Source organism: Ornithorhynchus anatinus, chromosome 3, assembly GCF_004115215.2.
Source record: "Ornithorhynchus anatinus isolate Pmale09 chromosome 3, mOrnAna1.pri.v4, whole genome shotgun sequence".
Lineage (NCBI taxonomy): Eukaryota > Metazoa > Chordata > Mammalia > Monotremata > Ornithorhynchidae > Ornithorhynchus > Ornithorhynchus anatinus.
This window is the reverse complement of record NC_041730.1, coordinates 125,000,871-125,018,211: the sequence shown is the minus strand read 5'-3', so window position 1 is coordinate 125,018,211 and position 17,341 is coordinate 125,000,871. Positions and strand designations below refer to the sequence as shown.

General features: G+C 48.9%; 1 protein-coding gene across 1 annotated transcript in view; it reads right to left on the bottom strand.

The window, feature by feature from the left end:
• The window catches only part of SLIT1 (slit guidance ligand 1), a 232,469-nt gene that overhangs the window by 203,294 nt on the left and 11,834 nt on the right, over positions 1 to 17,341 (bottom strand). Inside the window, exons 2-3 of the mRNA XM_029060451.2 lie at positions 6,412 to 6,483; positions 4,000 to 4,071 (exon numbers count right to left, since the gene is read on the bottom strand). Coding sequence (XP_028916284.1) covers positions 4,000 to 4,071; positions 6,412 to 6,483 — 144 coding nt within the window. The remainder of the gene's footprint in view (positions 1 to 3,999; positions 4,072 to 6,411; positions 6,484 to 17,341) is intronic.

Sequence of the window (17,341 nt, the reverse complement as noted above, 5' to 3'; positions counted from 1 at the left end):
CCATGCCAACCCGAAAGAGAAGCCTACTGATTTATCCTCCCCCTTTCAAAAGCTGCCGGCTAGCCACCGAAGAGCCGGAGCCACTGCCGCCCTGCAGGAGCCCACGCCGGCCCTGGGAGCCAAGCCAACCCCTTTCTTCCCACAGAAGCTCAGCGGCTACTTCCCAGTATAGAACGCACAGGCCAGTGGCGGCAGCAAAGGGAGAAAGAGCCCAGGAGAATTTCCGAGACTCCAGTACACGGCTGGGAAGCCAGGTGGGATGGACCCAGTGCGTTCTCAATGCACAGAGCCCTGAACTCAGCGCTTGGGTGAGTACAAAAAAAAAATCAATTAATGGTATGCACTGAACACAGCAGGGTGGCTCAGCGGAAAGAGCCTGGGCTTGGGAGTCAGAGGTCATTGGATCGAATCCCGGCTCTGCCACTTGTCAGCTGTGTGACTGTGGGCAAGTCACTTAACTTCTCTGTGCCTCAGTTACCTCATTTGTAAAATGGGGATTAACTGTGAGCCTCACATGGGACAACCCGATTACCCTGTATCTACCCCAGTGCTTAGAAAAGTGCTCTGCACATAGTAAGCACTTAAATACCAACATTATTATTATTACTAATAATAATAATAATAACTGTAAGCAGAGCACTGTATTTAAATGTACTCTCCCAAGTGCTTAGTAAAGTGCTCTGCAAGTAGTAAGCACTCAATAAATATGATTGAATTGAATGGGTACTTGGGAGAGTACAATCAGTGCTACTTATTAAGCACTTATTGTGTATAATTTTTACCCATAAGGAGTTGGCAGAGTGGAAAGAGCACAGGCTTGGGAGTCAGAGGTTGTGGGTTCTAATCTCGACTCTGCTACTGATCAGCTGTGTGACTTTGGGCAAGTCACTTGACTTCTCTGGGCTTCAGCTTCCTCATCTGTAAAATGGGGATTAAGACTGTGAGCCCCATGTGGGACAACCTGATTACCTTGCATCTACCCCAGCACTTAGAACAGTGTTTGGCACATAGTAAGCGCTTAACAAATGCCATTAATATGCTATAATAATAATAATGGCATTTGTTAAGCGCTTACTATGTGCCAGGCACTGTACTAAATGCTGGAGTGGATGCAAGCAAATTGAGTTGGACTCAATCCCTGTCTCTTGTGGGGCTCACAGTCTCAATCTCCATTTTACAGATGAGGTCACTGAGGCCCAGAGAAATGAAGTGACTTGCCCAAGGTCACTGTACTAAGCACTGGGGAGAATATGATAGAATGGTATTACTGAGCGCTTAAGGGATTCAGAGCAATTGGGAGAGCAGAATAGAGTAGAGTTGGTAGACACATTCCCATGACAAGAAGATTAGAGTTGAGAGGGGGAGACAGACATTAAAATAAATTACAGCTATATAAGAGTTGTGGGGCTCAGTTTGGAGTAAATAGTATGTGTTGTACTCTCCCAAGTGCTGAGTACAGTGTTCTGCACACAGTAAGCTTTCAGTGAATATGACTGACTGGTTTGTAGGCACCAGCCCTGCCTGCAAGGAGCTTACAGTTTAGCGGGGCAGGCTGCATCTTGAAAAGAGTACAGGCCTGGGAGTCAGAAGGCCATGGGTTCTAATCCTGGCTCTGGCACTTGTCTGCTGTGTGACCTTGGGCAAGTCACTTTGCTTCTCTGTGCCTCAGTTACCTCATCTGTAAAATGGAGATTGAGGCTGTAAGCCCCACGTGGGACAGGGACTGTGTCCAACATGATTTGCTTGTATCCAACCCAGTACTTAATACAGTGCCTGGCCATAGGAAGGACATGGGCGAGGGGTCAGCAGAGAAACAGGAAAGATCGAGGCACAGTGAGAAGGGTGGCATTAGAGGAGTGAAGTGTTTGGGCTGGGTTGTAGGAGAGTAGTGAGGTGAGGTAGGAGGGGGCAAGGTGATAGACTGCTTTAAAGCCAGTGGTAAGGAGGTTTTTTTTAATGCAGAGGCAGATGGGCAACCACTGGAGTTTTTCGAGGAGTGGGATGACATGTCCCGGACATTTTTGTAGAAAAATGATCTGGACAGCAAAGCAGACAGTAGGCTAGGAGATCAGCAAGGAGGCTGATGCAGTCATCCAGGTGGGGTAGGATGAGTGATTGCCCAGCACTCAGAACAGTGCTTGGCACATAGTAAGCACTTAACAAATACCATTATTATTATTATTAACATGGTAGCAGTTTGGATGGAGAGAAAAGGGCGGATTTTAGCAATGTTGTTAAGTTGGGACCGACTGGATTTAGTGATAGATTGACCACATGAGTTGAATAACAGAGAGGAGTCAAGGAAAACACCAAGGTTATGGGCTTGTGAGACAGGAAGTATAGCAGTGCTGTCTAAAGTGATGGGAAAGTCAGAGGGGGGTCAGGGTTTGGGTGGGAAGATAAGAAGTTCAGTTTGGGACATGTTAAGCTCAAGGTGATGGGAGGACTTCCAAGTAGAGATGTCTTGAAGGTAAGAGGAAATGCAAGACTGCCCTCCACTCCAAGGACCAACAAACATCTACCCACGATGACCAGCGCAGCAAGGCCTGCCGGGTCTGAACAACTTTTCAGAACATCAGGCAGCACCTCGGGCAGGGCTTGCTCTGGCCAGGAGAGAGAAACATGAGCTCCTTGGTGGCAGAGATCATGTTTCCAGCTCTACTGAGCTATCCCAAGTTCTTAGTACAGTGCTCTGCAAACATTAAGAGTGCAAAACTACATTCAATTGATTGACTGATGATGCCAAAATCTTCTAAAGTGATCAGTCTTGATCCTGTCCAACTCCTGCCTCTATAATTGGGTCTGGTTTAAGAACCAATAGCATTGAAAGAGAAGGAGGGAAGAGGTGGAGTGTGGGAGACTGAAGAAAAAGGGAGGAGGGGGAGAAAAACAAGGAGGGGGGAGGGAGAGAAAGGAGGAAAAATAGGGAAGGGAGACAGGGAGAGTCAAAGGGAAAGGAGACATCGGCTGAGTTGTACGTTTTTGGCAAACTTCGGGTCATGCTGGGCTGGAGAAAGTTGATCAACACGGAGGTAGGGAAGCGCACCGGGAAGAAGAGTGCTGAGAGCCACAGAAGCAGCCAGTGCCAGTCCATTGCCACCATTTCTGGCAGTGCCAACCCTGGGCATGGCTTATCTGGAAGCTTCCCTGTAAGCAGAGCACCAAACTCTTTAAGGGACCCTCTCACAATCCTGAGGAGAATCATGGAGGGAAGTTTGGTTTGGGGGTAGGAGGATTGGATTCTCTAACCCCGGGTTGGGAAACTAAGGCCCAGTGAAGATCATACAGGAAATCAGCAGCCGAGCCCAAACACCTTCTCCCCTCTTCATTCTCACAAGCACATTTCACATGGCTCCCTGGATCTGTCAGCGAACCTTTAGTCCAGGGCATGGATGAAACTAAGGCTTTAAGGAAAAAAGCAGGGGGAGCAGAAGAGCTCATTCCCTCCATGTGCTTCTGTTTGCTCAGCTTTTTGCTCCGGGTGGGAGCTTTAGAGGCCTTCTCTGCAGAAGCTTCCCAAGAAAGCTGGGTCACAGAACCTTACCCTACCCCAAAGCCACAGTGGAAATGGTGTTCGGTGAACTCCCACTGAGTGCAGATTAGTGCAGAGACAAAGCACAGAGGTCAACAGGGAGGAGCAGCCTTCCCCGTTCCCTAGCCCCCGACCTGACCGAGATTTGAAAACCTGACCTTGCTGGCGACCCTAGCGACAGGCCTATGACCTGTGACCCATGACCTTAGGTCATCCTGTTTCCTTATGAGTGCTAAAAGCACCACCCAGAGTGTGGTCTCAGCGCTCTAAAGTTCCTCTCTCCGATTCCCTTTGGGGGCCCCTGATCACAATGGTTTGGAGGTGGAGATGAGACCCCGGGCTACCATGCAGCAGGGGACAGACAGCAATAGAGAGGGTCCCTCGATTCTGTGAGGAGCTTCTTCACATCGGGACTGCTCTGCTCCCTACGCTCTTCCCTCCCTCCCTCACATCGCATGGATACTCACAGTCTTTCCAGCTCTTTCATGTCATCAAATGCTCCTCGCTCTATGACTCCAATCTGGTTTTCCATCAGCTGCCTAGTGAAGCAAAGAGACAAAGGCTGCTATAGGGCAAGGGGGGCTCTGGAGCAGGAAGGAAGGGGGGCTCGGGAGAAGGAAGGAAGGGGGGGCTCTGGAGCAGGAAGGAAGCGGGGACTCTGGAGCAGGAAAGGCCAGGAGATAGTGGACACCCTAATTGCAGGCAATGAAGGAAGAAGTAGTTAAGTAGACTGCCCTGGATTAGTGGATAAAAGCACGGGTCTGGGAGTCAGTAGGACCTGGGTTCTAATCCAGATCTACCACTTGTCTGCTATGTGACCTTGGGCAAGTTGCTTCACTTCTCTGTGCCTCAGTTATCCCATCTGTAAAATGGGGGAATTAAGACTGTGAGCACCTTGTGGGGATAGGGACTGTGTCTAACCTGATTAGCTTGTACCTGCCCCAGCACTTAAAACAGTGTTTGACACATAGTAAGCACTTTACAAATACCATCACCATCATCAGTATTACTATTATTATTATTAAGGGGGGGGAAGGTGGGGATGGGTAGAAGGGGTCATCTCAGGGGCAGAAAGCTCTGCTCCATCTTGATCCATTTCCCACTGGGTCCAACATGACTGAGACACGTGCCTCCAACCGACAGAGGGTGATGAGGAAGAGCTCAATCACATCCTCAGGCATCCTAGTCAATGAAAATGGAAAGAACTGGTCTGGAGATGACCTCAGTGCCAGCTCCCGACCAGAACCCACCTAAACCTTCCCAATCCCCCATATCTATTCCTAACAGTAGTAATAATATGCATAATTATGCTGATGATGGTAAACCACGTTAGTACAATCACTCATCCTACCCCAACTGGATTACTGCATCAGCCTCCTTTCTGACCTTCCAACCTACTGTCTCTCCCCACTTCAGTCTATACTTCACTTTGCTGCCTGGATTATCTTGCTACAGAAACACTCTGGGTATGTCACCTCCCTCCTCAAAAATCTCCAGTGGTTGCTTATCAACCTCTGTATCAAACAAAAACTCCTCACTATTGGCTTCAAAGCTCTCCATCACCTTGCCCCCTCTTACCTCACCTCCCTTCTCTCCTTCTACAGCCCACCCCGTACACTCCACTCCTCTGCCGCTAACCTCTTCACTGCGCCTCATTCTCACCTGTCCCGCCATCGACCCCTGGCCCACATTATATCTCTGACCTGGAATGCTCTCACTCCTCAAATCTGCCAACCACACTTCCCCCCTTCAGAGCCCTACTGAAGGCTCACCTCATTCCAAGAGGCCTTCCCAGACTAAGCCCCCCTTTTCCTCAGTTCCCCCTCCGCTTCCCGTCACCTCGACTCACTTCCTTTGCTCTACCCCCCTCCCTGCCCTTTGTGTATATATGTACATATCTATAATTCTATTTATTTATATTATCGCCTGTTTACTAGTTTTGATGGGCATATAGCTATAATTCTATTCATTTATATTGATTCCTGTTTACTTGCTTTGATGTCTGTCTCGCCCGTTCTAGACTGTGAGCCCAGTGTGGGCAGGGATTGTCTCTCTTTATTGCTGAATTGTACTTTCCAAGCACTTAATAGAGTGCTCTGCACACAATAAATGCTCAATAAATATGATTGAATGACTTAATGAACTAATGAATGAATACCAAGCAATTGCTGGGGTAAATACAAGCTGTCCCTGTCCCACATGGGGCTAACAGTCTAAGGGAGAGGAATAACGGGTATTGACTCCCCATTTTACAGATGAGGAAACTGAGGCACAGAGAAATTAAGTGACTTGCCCAAGGTCACCCAGCAGGCAACTGTCATAGCCAGGATTAGGCATTGTACTAAGGGCTGGGGTAGATACAAGATAATCAGGATGGACACAGTCCACATCCCACATGGGGCTCGCAGTCTTAATCGCCATTTCACAGATGAGGTAAATGAAGCACAGAAAAGCGAAGTAACCTGACTGCAGAGAAGTGGCGGAACAGGGATTAGAGCCCAGGTCCTCTGACTCCCAGCCCCATGCTCTTTCCATTAGGCCATGCTGCTTCTCCTCCCCATCTTCCTCCTCCTTTCCCATATCTTCCCCCTCCCCCTTTGGCCTTTCTATCCCACTCATCCCCCAGGGGGTATTTTCCTGATACCCAGACCGCCCACTATGGAGACCACCATTCTTGAAGAGTGATATCGGGGACATTCCCTCTCCTTGCTGAACTCCAAAAGGGTAAAATATCTTGAAAGCACCCAGCCAAGGCCTCCCTAAGCCGAAATCACTTTCTTCCAGCTCCAGGAAGAGAGGGGCAGAGGGACCTCATGAAAAAGCAAGGACAGGGAGGGAGGGAGACAGGGAGGAAGAGAAGGAAACAGGAAGACACTCACAGCACCCGAAGCTGTTTCAGGCCCGCAAAGTCGTTCTTGCTGATCCGGGTGATGTTGTTCCCATTGAGCTCTCTACAGGTGGAAAAAGAGAAGAAATTATTGTGGAACTTTTTAAGTGCTTACTGTGGCCCATCGGCTGTACTAAGCTCTGGGACAGATACAAGATCATCAGGTCAAACACGGTCCCTGATACACATGGGACTCACATTCTAAGGGGCAGGGAAAAACCAGCATTGAATCCCCATTTTACAGACGGAGAAGCTGAGACAGAAAGTTAAGTGTCTTGCCCAAAGTCACCCAGCAGGAAAAGGGAAGAGCTGAGATAAGAACCCAGGTCTCCTGACTCTGTCAGTAAATCATATTTATTGAGCACTTACTGTGCACTGAGCACTGTTCTTTAAGAGCTTGGAAGAGTATAGTATAACACAACAGGCACGTTCTCTGCCCACAACAAGCTTAGAGTCTAGAGGAGGAGACATTAATTTAAATAAATAATTTACAGATATGTACATAAGTGCTGTGGGGCTGGGGGGGGGGGTGATGAATGAAGGGAGCAAGTCAGGGTAGTGTAGAAAACAGAGGGAGAAGAAGGAAGGAGGGCGTAGTCAGGGAAGACCTCTTGAAGGAGATGTGCCTTAAATAAGGCTTTGAAGCAGGGGAGAGTAATCGCCTATCGGATTTGAGGAGGGAGGGCTTTCCAGCCAGAGGGAAGATGTGGGCGAGGGGAAGCTAGAGAGATAGAATAGATCAAGGTACAGTGAGAAGGTTAGCATTAGAGGAGCAAAGTGTGTGAGCTGGGTGTAGAAGTAGAGTATCGAGGTGACGTAGGAGGGGACCAGGCGATTGAGTGCTTTAAAGCTAATGGTGAGGAGTTTCTGTTTGGTATGGAGGCGGATGGGCAATGACTGAGGATAAAATAAGGGGAAGACCCATGAAGAAGCAGCACATGAAGAAGCAGCATGGCCTAGTGGATAGAGGTCTCACTGCTTCCCCATCCTTTGCTAAGCAGCAGCTTTGAAGAGGCTTTAGCTCAGAGTCCCTCACTAATAGTAATAATAATGTTGGTATTTGTTAAGCGCTTACTATGTGCAGAGCACTGTTCTAAGCACTGGGGTAGATACAGGGTCATCAGGTTGTCCCACGTGAGGCTCACAGTTAATCCTCATTTTACAGATGAGGTCATTCATTCATTCAATAGTATTTATTGAGCGCTTACTATGTGCAGAGCACTGTACTAAGCGCTTGGATTGAACAAGTCGGCAACAGATAGAGACAGTCCCTGCCGTTTGACGGGCTTACAGTCTAATCAGAAAAGGTAACTGAGGCACAAAGAAGTTAAGTGACTTGCCCACAGTCACACAGCTGACAAGAGTCACACAGCTGACAAGTGGCAGAGCTGGGATTTGAACCCATGACCTCTGACTCCCAAGCCCAGGCTCTTCCCACTGAGCCCCAACTATCAACGTCACCCTTGCTCCACGACATTTCAGGAACAAAAGGGTGGGCAAGTGTCATGGGACAAGTCTTGGGACAGGACAATTCAGGGGTGAGGTGAGGCAGATGGGGATAAACCAGGTAGGAACCAGGTAGCCCAAGGGCCCAACAGCCCCCTCTGCCACGGGCCAAACACTTTTCAAAAGTTCCTGACCAGCAGCCCCAGGCGTACTGCCCCTGTGGGGGGTGTGGGGGAGTCCCATCTTACTGCATCATCCTGGGTAAGTCACTTCCCCTCTCTGTGCTGCTGATTCTCATTCCCAGCTGCTGCAGAGGTGGACCCCAGCCTCGGGGATGGGAACGGCAACCGATCCCAGGCATTCGGGGTGGCCAAACTTGTTCTTTCCCCTCTCCCTCACCAGGGTAACCAGGGGACGAGAAGTGGTCTCTTTGCAGCCCCAAACACTGAGAACTCACCCCGCCCCAAAGGGCCCCACCCGGTGATGAATGATGTTTTTAAATCAAAGGATCATTTTGAGGGTGGGGAGCCCTCTGCACTTCTGCCCTCAAACAAAACTGAGGCCCTGAGAAGGAGGGGCTGTGTACATAGGGCAGGCTGCCAGGGGGCTAGAGAGACAGCCCCCTGCAACAAAGCCACTGGAGGAGGTGAAAGGAAACGGGGAAGCCAGGGGGATTAGGAAAAGCCCACACACAGTCCGGGCCCTCCCTCAAGTTTGTACCACTCACAAGAGTAGTTTGGACACTTATCACTGCCTCTCGCCCCTCCACTGCCCTCCTCTTTAGCCCCCAGAGGCCTCGCTTAGAGGGGGCAGCCAGACCTCGCTGAAGTCCTGGGGGTAGGGTCACTGGGGCAGAACCTCACTGAGCCAGAGGTCAGAACCGGGGTTGGGGTGGGGGGGCAACAGGGGAGGGCACAAGTGAGGAGGGGGAAGAGAGGAGGAGGAAGAGGGAAGGAAGGAGAAGGGACAGGAAGGGGGAGGATAGGAGGAGAAGGTAGGAAGAAGGAGGAAAGGGGAAGAAGAGGAGGGGAGGAGGAGTGGGGAAGAGAAGGAGGAAAGGGGAAGAAAGGGAGAAAGAGAAGGATGGGGAAGGAAGGGGTAGGAAGAGAAGGGGGGAGAGGGAAGGGATAGAAAAGAGCGAGAGGAAAGGAGGGGGAAGGAGAGGAAAAGGAGGAGGAGTGGGGAAATAGGGGTAGGAAGAGGAAGAAGAGGGAGAGGAGGGGATGGGGGGTAGGAAAGAGGAGGAGGGTGGAGGAGGAGGAGGGTGGAGGAGGAGGAGGATGAAGAAAGGAAGAGGGGGAAGAAGTGGAAAGATCAGATAGAGAGAGGAAGGGGTCAGTCAGCCCTATCTTTAGAGAATTTTGAGTACGAAGAAGTGATAAAGGTTCCATACAACTCCTCTCCCATAGGATTAGAGAATTAATCTATTCCTCCTGCTCTACCCAGCCCCAGCAAAGGAGGATGGGGAGACAGTACCTAGCAGGACTCAAGGAGCTAGACTAGTTCTCCCAGGACACAGGTCAGTCACTGGGAAAACCCTTGGAGAGGAGGAAAGGAGAGAAGCAGGCAGTGGGTTGGGGGCCAGGGAACGAAAGGAGAGGTGGACGAAAGGAGCGAAAATGGAGACCATCAATCCCCATCCCCAAGGTAAAGCAAAATGGCAGAGAAAAACACCAGAAGACAGCACCACTTACTATTATGATTATTAATAATAATATATTTGTTAAGTGCATTCTATGGGCCAAGGACTAGGGTAGATACAAGATAATCAAGTCAGACCAAACCCCTGCCCCTCATGGATCTATATGGGAGGGAGAACAGGTATTTAGTACCCATTTTAGAGATCAGAGAGCTGAGGCCCAGAGAAGTTAAGTGACTTCCCCAAGGTCACACAGCAGGCAAGTGGTGGAGCCAGTACTAGCCATGCTCTTTCCACTAAGCTGTGCTGCTTCCATTATAGCCTGGTTCCCAAAAAAAAAATACTGAAAACCTTACCCCCGCTCACCACTCGCTGAATTCCTGCACACTTCCCCCAGAGAGGCCTGGGTTCGAGTGCCAAAGGGACTGTGAGAAAAAGGACCTGCCTCAGTCTTGGAGAGCTGGGTTTGCTTTAGGTGGGCCACTGCAGGCTCAATCCCAAGACCACCCTAGAGTAAAAACAAGAGGGAGTCTGGGATGAGCCAAGATCCGGCTAATCTCAGGCACCTCCAGAAGCAGTCTCACCCTGCTCCAAATTCTCCCTTCGGGGCCAGTTGAAAACTAACTTGACCTGCAAAGCTGGAGGCTGGTCACTCAGTGTTTAGCTCCATGCCAGACTACCCATGCATAGGCTTTGGGCCCAGTGGATCTCCTTCATTCAGCACTTAGAACGGTGCTCGGCATATAAAAGCACTTAACAAATACCATCATTTTTCATTCGTTCATATTTATTGAACAACTTACTATGTGCAAAGCACTGTACTAAGCGCTTGGAACACAGTGTGCCCACAACAAGCTTACAGTCTAGAGGGGGAGACAGACATTAATATAAATAACTTCCTGATATTAAGTACCTGCCACCTGCTAAACACAGAGGCAATTCCTGGCTCTTATATACTGAATCTTATGCTTCAAGGCATTTGCCGAATGTCCCTCCCTTAATGGTGCCCCCATTTCACAGAAGGGAAGAATAAGGTCTAAAAAGCCCCACTGCTCCACCTCTATTGCCCGCTGCCCATCCAAGCGGACACTCAAAGACCGTTAGGTTGAGGTGGTTCAGAGTCCTTTGAATCACCTCATCCTTCAAGTCCCAGTCACAGTCACGGCTACAGAGGAACTAGTCTGTTTCATCTGGTTCTTTTCTTCAACGCCTGGGGAACCACCATCAGAGTCATGAAAGGCAGGGTACAAGGAGAAGACCAGAAAAGTGACACTGACGGCAAAGTAAATAGAATCCCTTGGAAACAAAGCTGGGTCCCGGTTGGGGAAGGCTCTCAGGAGGCTGTGCCTCCACCACTGGTTGCCCCCTCTCTACCAGGACTCTCTACCTGCCCCCTCTCTTCCCTCAGAGTCCTGGGCCGCCACCCTTGATGGACAGGAGAGAGAGAGGGGAAAAAGAGAGGGATGGAGGCAGAGGCCTGCTTGTGGAAACAGACATCTCAGAAGGAGGAATAAAGCTCCCAGAGGCTAAAGTTTGCAGCTCGGAGGGAAATTATGGTGATTTTGACTGAGAAAAAGACAGTGGGCTACTCTGTCAAATTCCCAAATGTGTATTCTTTCCAAGCACTTGGTACAGTGCTCAGTACATTCATTCAATAGTATTTATTGAGGGGTTACTATGTGCATAGTAAGTGCTATAACAAAAACTATTAAAAAACCAAAAACAAACCAAAAAACTTCATCAGATCAGGGGCTCAGAGATCTGAGAGGCACATTTGGGAAGGAAGGGTGAGGGGGGAAGAAAAGTAAACAGAGCTTTAAGACCCTGCAGGGACACTAAGGGACCAAGCGGCCAAGCCAGCATGGTGGCCAACAGGGTCCAATTTATAAGCTCAAAGCTTCGATAGAGAGTGGGCCCAGATGGCACAGAGACGCCAGGGTTTTGTAAAGCTTATGTTTTTCCAACAGGAAGCCCTTCTGCTGGCAGCCCTGAGGTTACCATGGTGATCCAAAAACCGCAACGCCCCGCAGGCAGCTGTTGGCCGAAGCCACAAGAGACGCAAGAGACCCCACAAGAGATTGTGACACGCGGCATGGCCTCAGAGAGACAATGAGGCGGGCGAGGCACCTCGGGGTCCCAGGTGGTGAACTCACCTCCGACCTCTCACCTGTGTCCTGCCTCTAGCCTGGAATGCCCTCCCTCTTCTTATCCGACAGACAATTACTCTCCCCTGCTTCAAAGCCTTATTGAAGGCCCATCTTCTCCAAGAGGCCTTCCCTGACTAACCCCTCCTTTCCTCTTCTCCCACTCCCTTCTGCATCACCCTGACTTGCTCCCTTTCATCCTCCCTCCTGGCCCCACAGCACTCATGTACAATATCTGTAATTACCTCCCCCTCTCTCCCCTTCTAGACTGTAAGATCACTGTGGGCATGGAAGGTGTCTGTTTATTGCTAAATAGTGCTCTCCCAAGCTCTTAGTACAGTGCTCTACACACAGTAAGCACTCATAAAATATGACTGAGTGACTAAAGGACAGTTAATCTAGTCACCGCCCTTCTAGGAAACAGCATAGTGGCAAGAGCACGGGCCTGGAAGCCAGAGGATATGAGTTCTAATAATAATAATAATAATGTTGGTATTTATTAAGCGCTTACTATGTGCCGAGCACTGTTCTAAGCGCTGGGGTGCCTCTTGCCTTCTGTGTGACCTCGGGCAACTCATGTTAGTTTTCTGTGTTCCAGTCTCCTCACAACCAAAATGGTTTTTCAATACTTGTTCTCCCTCCCACTTAGAACTATAAGCCCCATGTGGGACTGTCTCCACCCCGATTATGTTTTATCTAGTCCAGGGTTTAGAACTGTGTTTGATACATAATAAGGGCTTAACAAATTCTATTAAATAAAAAAGAAATTTACAATCTGAGAGACCCAGAAAAAACTCTGAACAGAGGCCTGAAAGTTCTTGTTACCCATATTATGCTTCATGAGAAGGTTAATCTGAGGGTGCTTCGTGGAGAAAGTGAGTTGGAAAAAAAAATCAGGATAGTCTAGTGGAAAGAGCACAAGCCTGGGAGTCAGAGGACCTGGGTTCTAATCCTAGATTTGACATTTGTTTGCTGTGTCACCTTGGGCAAGTCACTCCATTTTTCTGTGCCACAGTTTCCTCAGCTGTAAAATGGGGATTAAGTCCTTCTCCTTCCTACTTATGCTGTGAGTCCCTGTGGAACAGGGATTGTCTGACCTGATTATCTTGTCTCTACCTCAAAATTTAATTCAGTGGTATGATAGCTCTGGTGCTGCCTGGAACTGCAGGATTATACCACTTAACTTTAGATTTAAAAAATCCTTCCTTAGATTGTAACCTCTTTGAGAATAACAGTAATAATAATAAACAACATGGGCCTGGGAATCAGAGTCCTAATCCCAGCTCCACCACTTGCCTGCTGTGTGGCCTTGAGCCAATCACTTCCCTTTTCTGTGTCTCAGTTTCTTCATCTGTAAAATGGAGATTCAGTTCCTGTTCTTCCTGCCCCTCAGATTGTGAGCCCTGTGGGGAGAGGGACTATTCCCAACCTGATTATCTCTTATCTGCCCCAGAGCTTGGCACATAGTAAGCGCTTAATAAATGCCATAATTATTATAGTAGTGGCATTTTTTAAGCATTTACCATGGTTCAAACACTGCCAAGTGTTGGGGTAGATACAATTCAATCAGATCAGATATGGTCCCTAGCGACATGGAGTGTGTCTTGCTCATGTTATGCTTTCCCAAGCACTTAGTACAGGACACTCCGTAGGTGCTCAAAAAATGCCACTGAAGCTGATGAAGCTTCTCCCTAGTAACAGCATAACCATCTACTCTGGAGCGGAGGAATCATCCGTCCTCTGGCCCTGCTAATGGGCTCCTCCATGAACCAGGAGCCCCTGGTGCTCAACCAATGGAGCAGCGTGGCCTAGTGGATAGAGTCCGGGCCTGGGAGTCAGTAGGATCTGGGTTCTAGTCCCAGATCCACCACTTGTCTGCCGTGTGACCCTGGGCAAGTCACTTCACTGGGCCTCAGTTACCTTATCTGTAAAATAGGGATTAAGACCGTGAACCCCACATGGGTCAGGGACTGCGTCCAATCTGATTAGCTTGAATCTACCCCAGTGCTTAACATAGTAATTGCTTAACAAATACCATAAGAAAAGAAAGTGGAGCCAGTGGAGGCACTGAAGAGCATATGTCCTGGTTCAGAGAGCAGGAGGAGAGGGAGAAAGCAACACCACAAACAGCAGCCACTGTTGAAGCATCATCCGTGGCCATTTGGTTTTTGGCCCGACTTCCTTACCAAACCCTTTTATCCCCTGCCTTTCCCTGGGACCCCCACCCAAAGGAAAAGAAACCAATTCCCCCACTTTTCCCACCCCCTCTCTCCCGCACCTTGCTCAATCAAACAAGTCAATGGTATTTACTGAGTGCTTTTTGTATGTATAACACTGTAATAAGCGCTTGGGAGAGTACAGTGGAGTAAGTAGACAGGATCCCTGCCTTAAGGTGCTTAAGAGAGAGAGAGAGAAAAAAAAGAGAAAGAGACAGAGAGAGACTAAAATAAATTACAGGTTCAGGAAGCATTGGAGTATAAGGACAGTACATTAAGTGGTGTAGGACTGGGGAGACAATCAAATGCTGACCCAAATGCATAGATGACATAGAAGGGAGGGAGATTAGGGTGGGGAGAAGAGAGGTTAGGAAGGGAAGACACCCTAAATATGAGATTTGAGTGGGGCTTTGAATCAATCAATGGTATTTATTGATCGCTTACTATGTGCATAGCACTGAAGTAAATGCTTGGGAGAGTAATAATAATAATAATATTGGTATTTTTTAAGTGCTTACTATGTGCAGAGCACTGTTCTAAGCGCTGGGGGAGATACAGAGTAATCAGGTCGTCCCACGTGAGGCTCACAGTTAATCCCCACTTTACAGATGAAGTAACTGAGGCACAGAGAAGTTAAGTGACTTGCTCACAGTCACACAGCTGACAAGTGGCAGAGCCGGGAGTCGAACCCATGACCTCTGACTCTGAAGCCCAGGCTCTTTCCACTGAGCCACGCTGTTACACTACAACAGAATTAGCAGACACATTCTCTGCCCCTAGGGAGTTTACAGTCTAGAGGCGAGCTTCCAATGTAGAGGGAGAGGAGTGAAGAAGGAGAGGGAGGTGGTCTGTCAGATGTGAAGGAAGAACTGACAGCATTTGGTGACACACGCATCCATCTCCTTGTCCAGTATTCACAAGGACCATCATTGACCACCCTAGATGGAACACACAGAGGAAAAATTAATACTAGTGGTATTTGTAGTGTCTGGCACATAATAAGCTTTTAACAAATATCATAATTGTTATGTTTATACTAAGCACTGAGGTAGATTCAAGTTTCCCATTCCCCAAGTAGAGGAGCCAAGGCCAGCCACATGTCCATCTAGGGAATAATTATAACTGTGGTATTTGTTAAGCACTTACTATGTGCCAGGCACTGTACTAAGCACTGGGATGAATACAAGCAAATCAGGTTGGACACGGTCCCTGTCCCATGTGGGGCTCACAGTCTTAATCCCCATTTTCCAGACGACGGCACTGAGGCCCAGAGAAGTGAAGTGACTTGCTCCAAGTCACACAACAGACAAGTGGCAGAGTCGGAATTAGAACCCAGGTCTTTCTGACTCCCAGGCCCGTGCTCTATCCACTAGGCCAAGCTGCTTCCCATCAGGGGCAGTCTCCAGCACAGCCCCGAGACCTCGGCTCTCGCCCAGCATCTGCTCTGGGTAATAAGTATTTGTAAGGAAATAATTACAGCATTTGGGAAGAAAATCCCATTAAGCCGGCATCCCGTCGTGCTGCTAATGCCTGCGTGGAACTGGAGGCGGCTGCTTGGCAAATATCCTGTCTGATCAGAATAATAACGTCAGCCAAACCCGTGCTCTCCCTTCAACTCCTCCTCTCCCTGGACCCCCAAGCCAGATCCGAAATCAATAAGCTCCCCTCCGGGATGAGGGAAGGCCTTCCAAGTATGGCGTAGTGGATAGGGCATGGATCTGGGAGTCAGAAGGTCATGGGTTCTAAACCCAGCTCCACCATTCGCCTGCTGTGTGACCCTGAGCAAGTCACTTCACTTCTCTGGGCCTCAGTTAACTCATCTATAAAATGGAGATTGAGACTATGAGTCCCACGTGGGAGAGGGACTGTGTCCAACCTGATTTGCTTGAATCCACCCCAGTGGTTAGTACAGTGCTTGGCACTTAATAAGTGCTTAAAAAATACCATGATTATTATTATTATTATTCCAAGGCCCATCCCCAAGCAGGATGCTGGTCCATCCACCCCTGCTAGCCTGGAAACCTTCCTGCTCTGTGTTGGAAATTTACCAGGAGTTTGGGATGCTCAGAGCATATAGATCACCCACTGGGGGTGAAAGAAACTGGGGCATCTAATACTGGAAGAGTTTCGGGGAGAAGCAGCGAAATCTTGTGGATAGGGCACGTGGGTCTGGGTGTCAGAAGGACCTGGGTACTAATCCCAGCTCCACCACTTATCTCCTGTGTGACCTCGGGCAAGTCACTTCACTTCTTTGTGCCTCAGTTACCTCATCTGTTAAATGGGGATGAAGACTGTGAGCCCCATGTGGGACAGGGACTGTCCAATCTGACTAGCTTGAATCCACCCCAGCGCTTGGAACTTTGCCTGGCACATATTAAGCACTTTAAAATTTCATTTAAAAAAAGAGGTCTCTTGTATTCCCTTCCTGGCTCTCTGACCCTCTCTGCCAAGGATGCCTGCCTCTCTCCCTCCTATTTATACACTCTCTTCTCCCACTACAGTCCAGCTCACTCTTCAAAGATAACACACTCAACGGCTCACTCTCTTCTCCCACCCCCAACCTGCTGCTAATACCATCCCTCCTCCCTGGAACACCCTCCCCTTTTAAATCCGACAGACCCCTGTTCTCCCATCTTCCAAGATCTTCTGAGATCATATCATCTCCAGAAAGCCTTCCTTAATTAATCTCTCATCTTTCCACCCTATTTTTATGGTATTTGTTAAGCACTTACTATGTGCCAGGCACAGTACTAAGCGCTAAGGATAGATACAAGCTAGTCAGTTTGGACTCAGTCCATACCCCATATGGGGCTCATAGTCTTAATCCACATTTCACAGATGAGGTAACTGAGGCACAGAGAAGTGAAGTGACTTACCTAAGGTCACAGAGAAGGCAAGTGGTGGAGTTAGGATTAGAACCCAGGTCCTTCTGATTGCCAGGTCTGTGCTCTATCCACTAGGCTATGCTGCTTCTATTCATCTCTGCAGCTGCTGATCTCCACGAAGCCCCGGCTACCGTAGGGTCTTTGGCCTGAGCTTCCATAGATGGGTCCATCCCTAGCCCACTGGGATGAGAGCCATTTCCCCTTCTCACCCCATGTGGGTGCCTGCCAAGTTGGAGGGGGAGGACAGGGCCAAGTCTCCCAAAAAGAAAGAGACTTTCCTCTGGTCCATCGGGCCTCCTCCACTGAGAGACCCAAACCTGCTGGAGTCATTACCTTCTTGACCTACACAAAAATCACATGATTCTTCCCAGGCCTGGGACCTGGTGCTTGCAGACCCGCAGGGCAGCAGCGGGGAAGAGAAAGGGCACCCACCCCAACAATTATCTAAAATATGGCATTGATTAAGCACTCACTAGACACTGAGCGTTGTCCCGGATTCAAGGGGATCAGGGTAGACGCTTCCCTGACCCCACCCAGGATCCCAATCTATTTTACCCACATTTAACAGAGGAAGAAACCGAGGCCCAGAGAC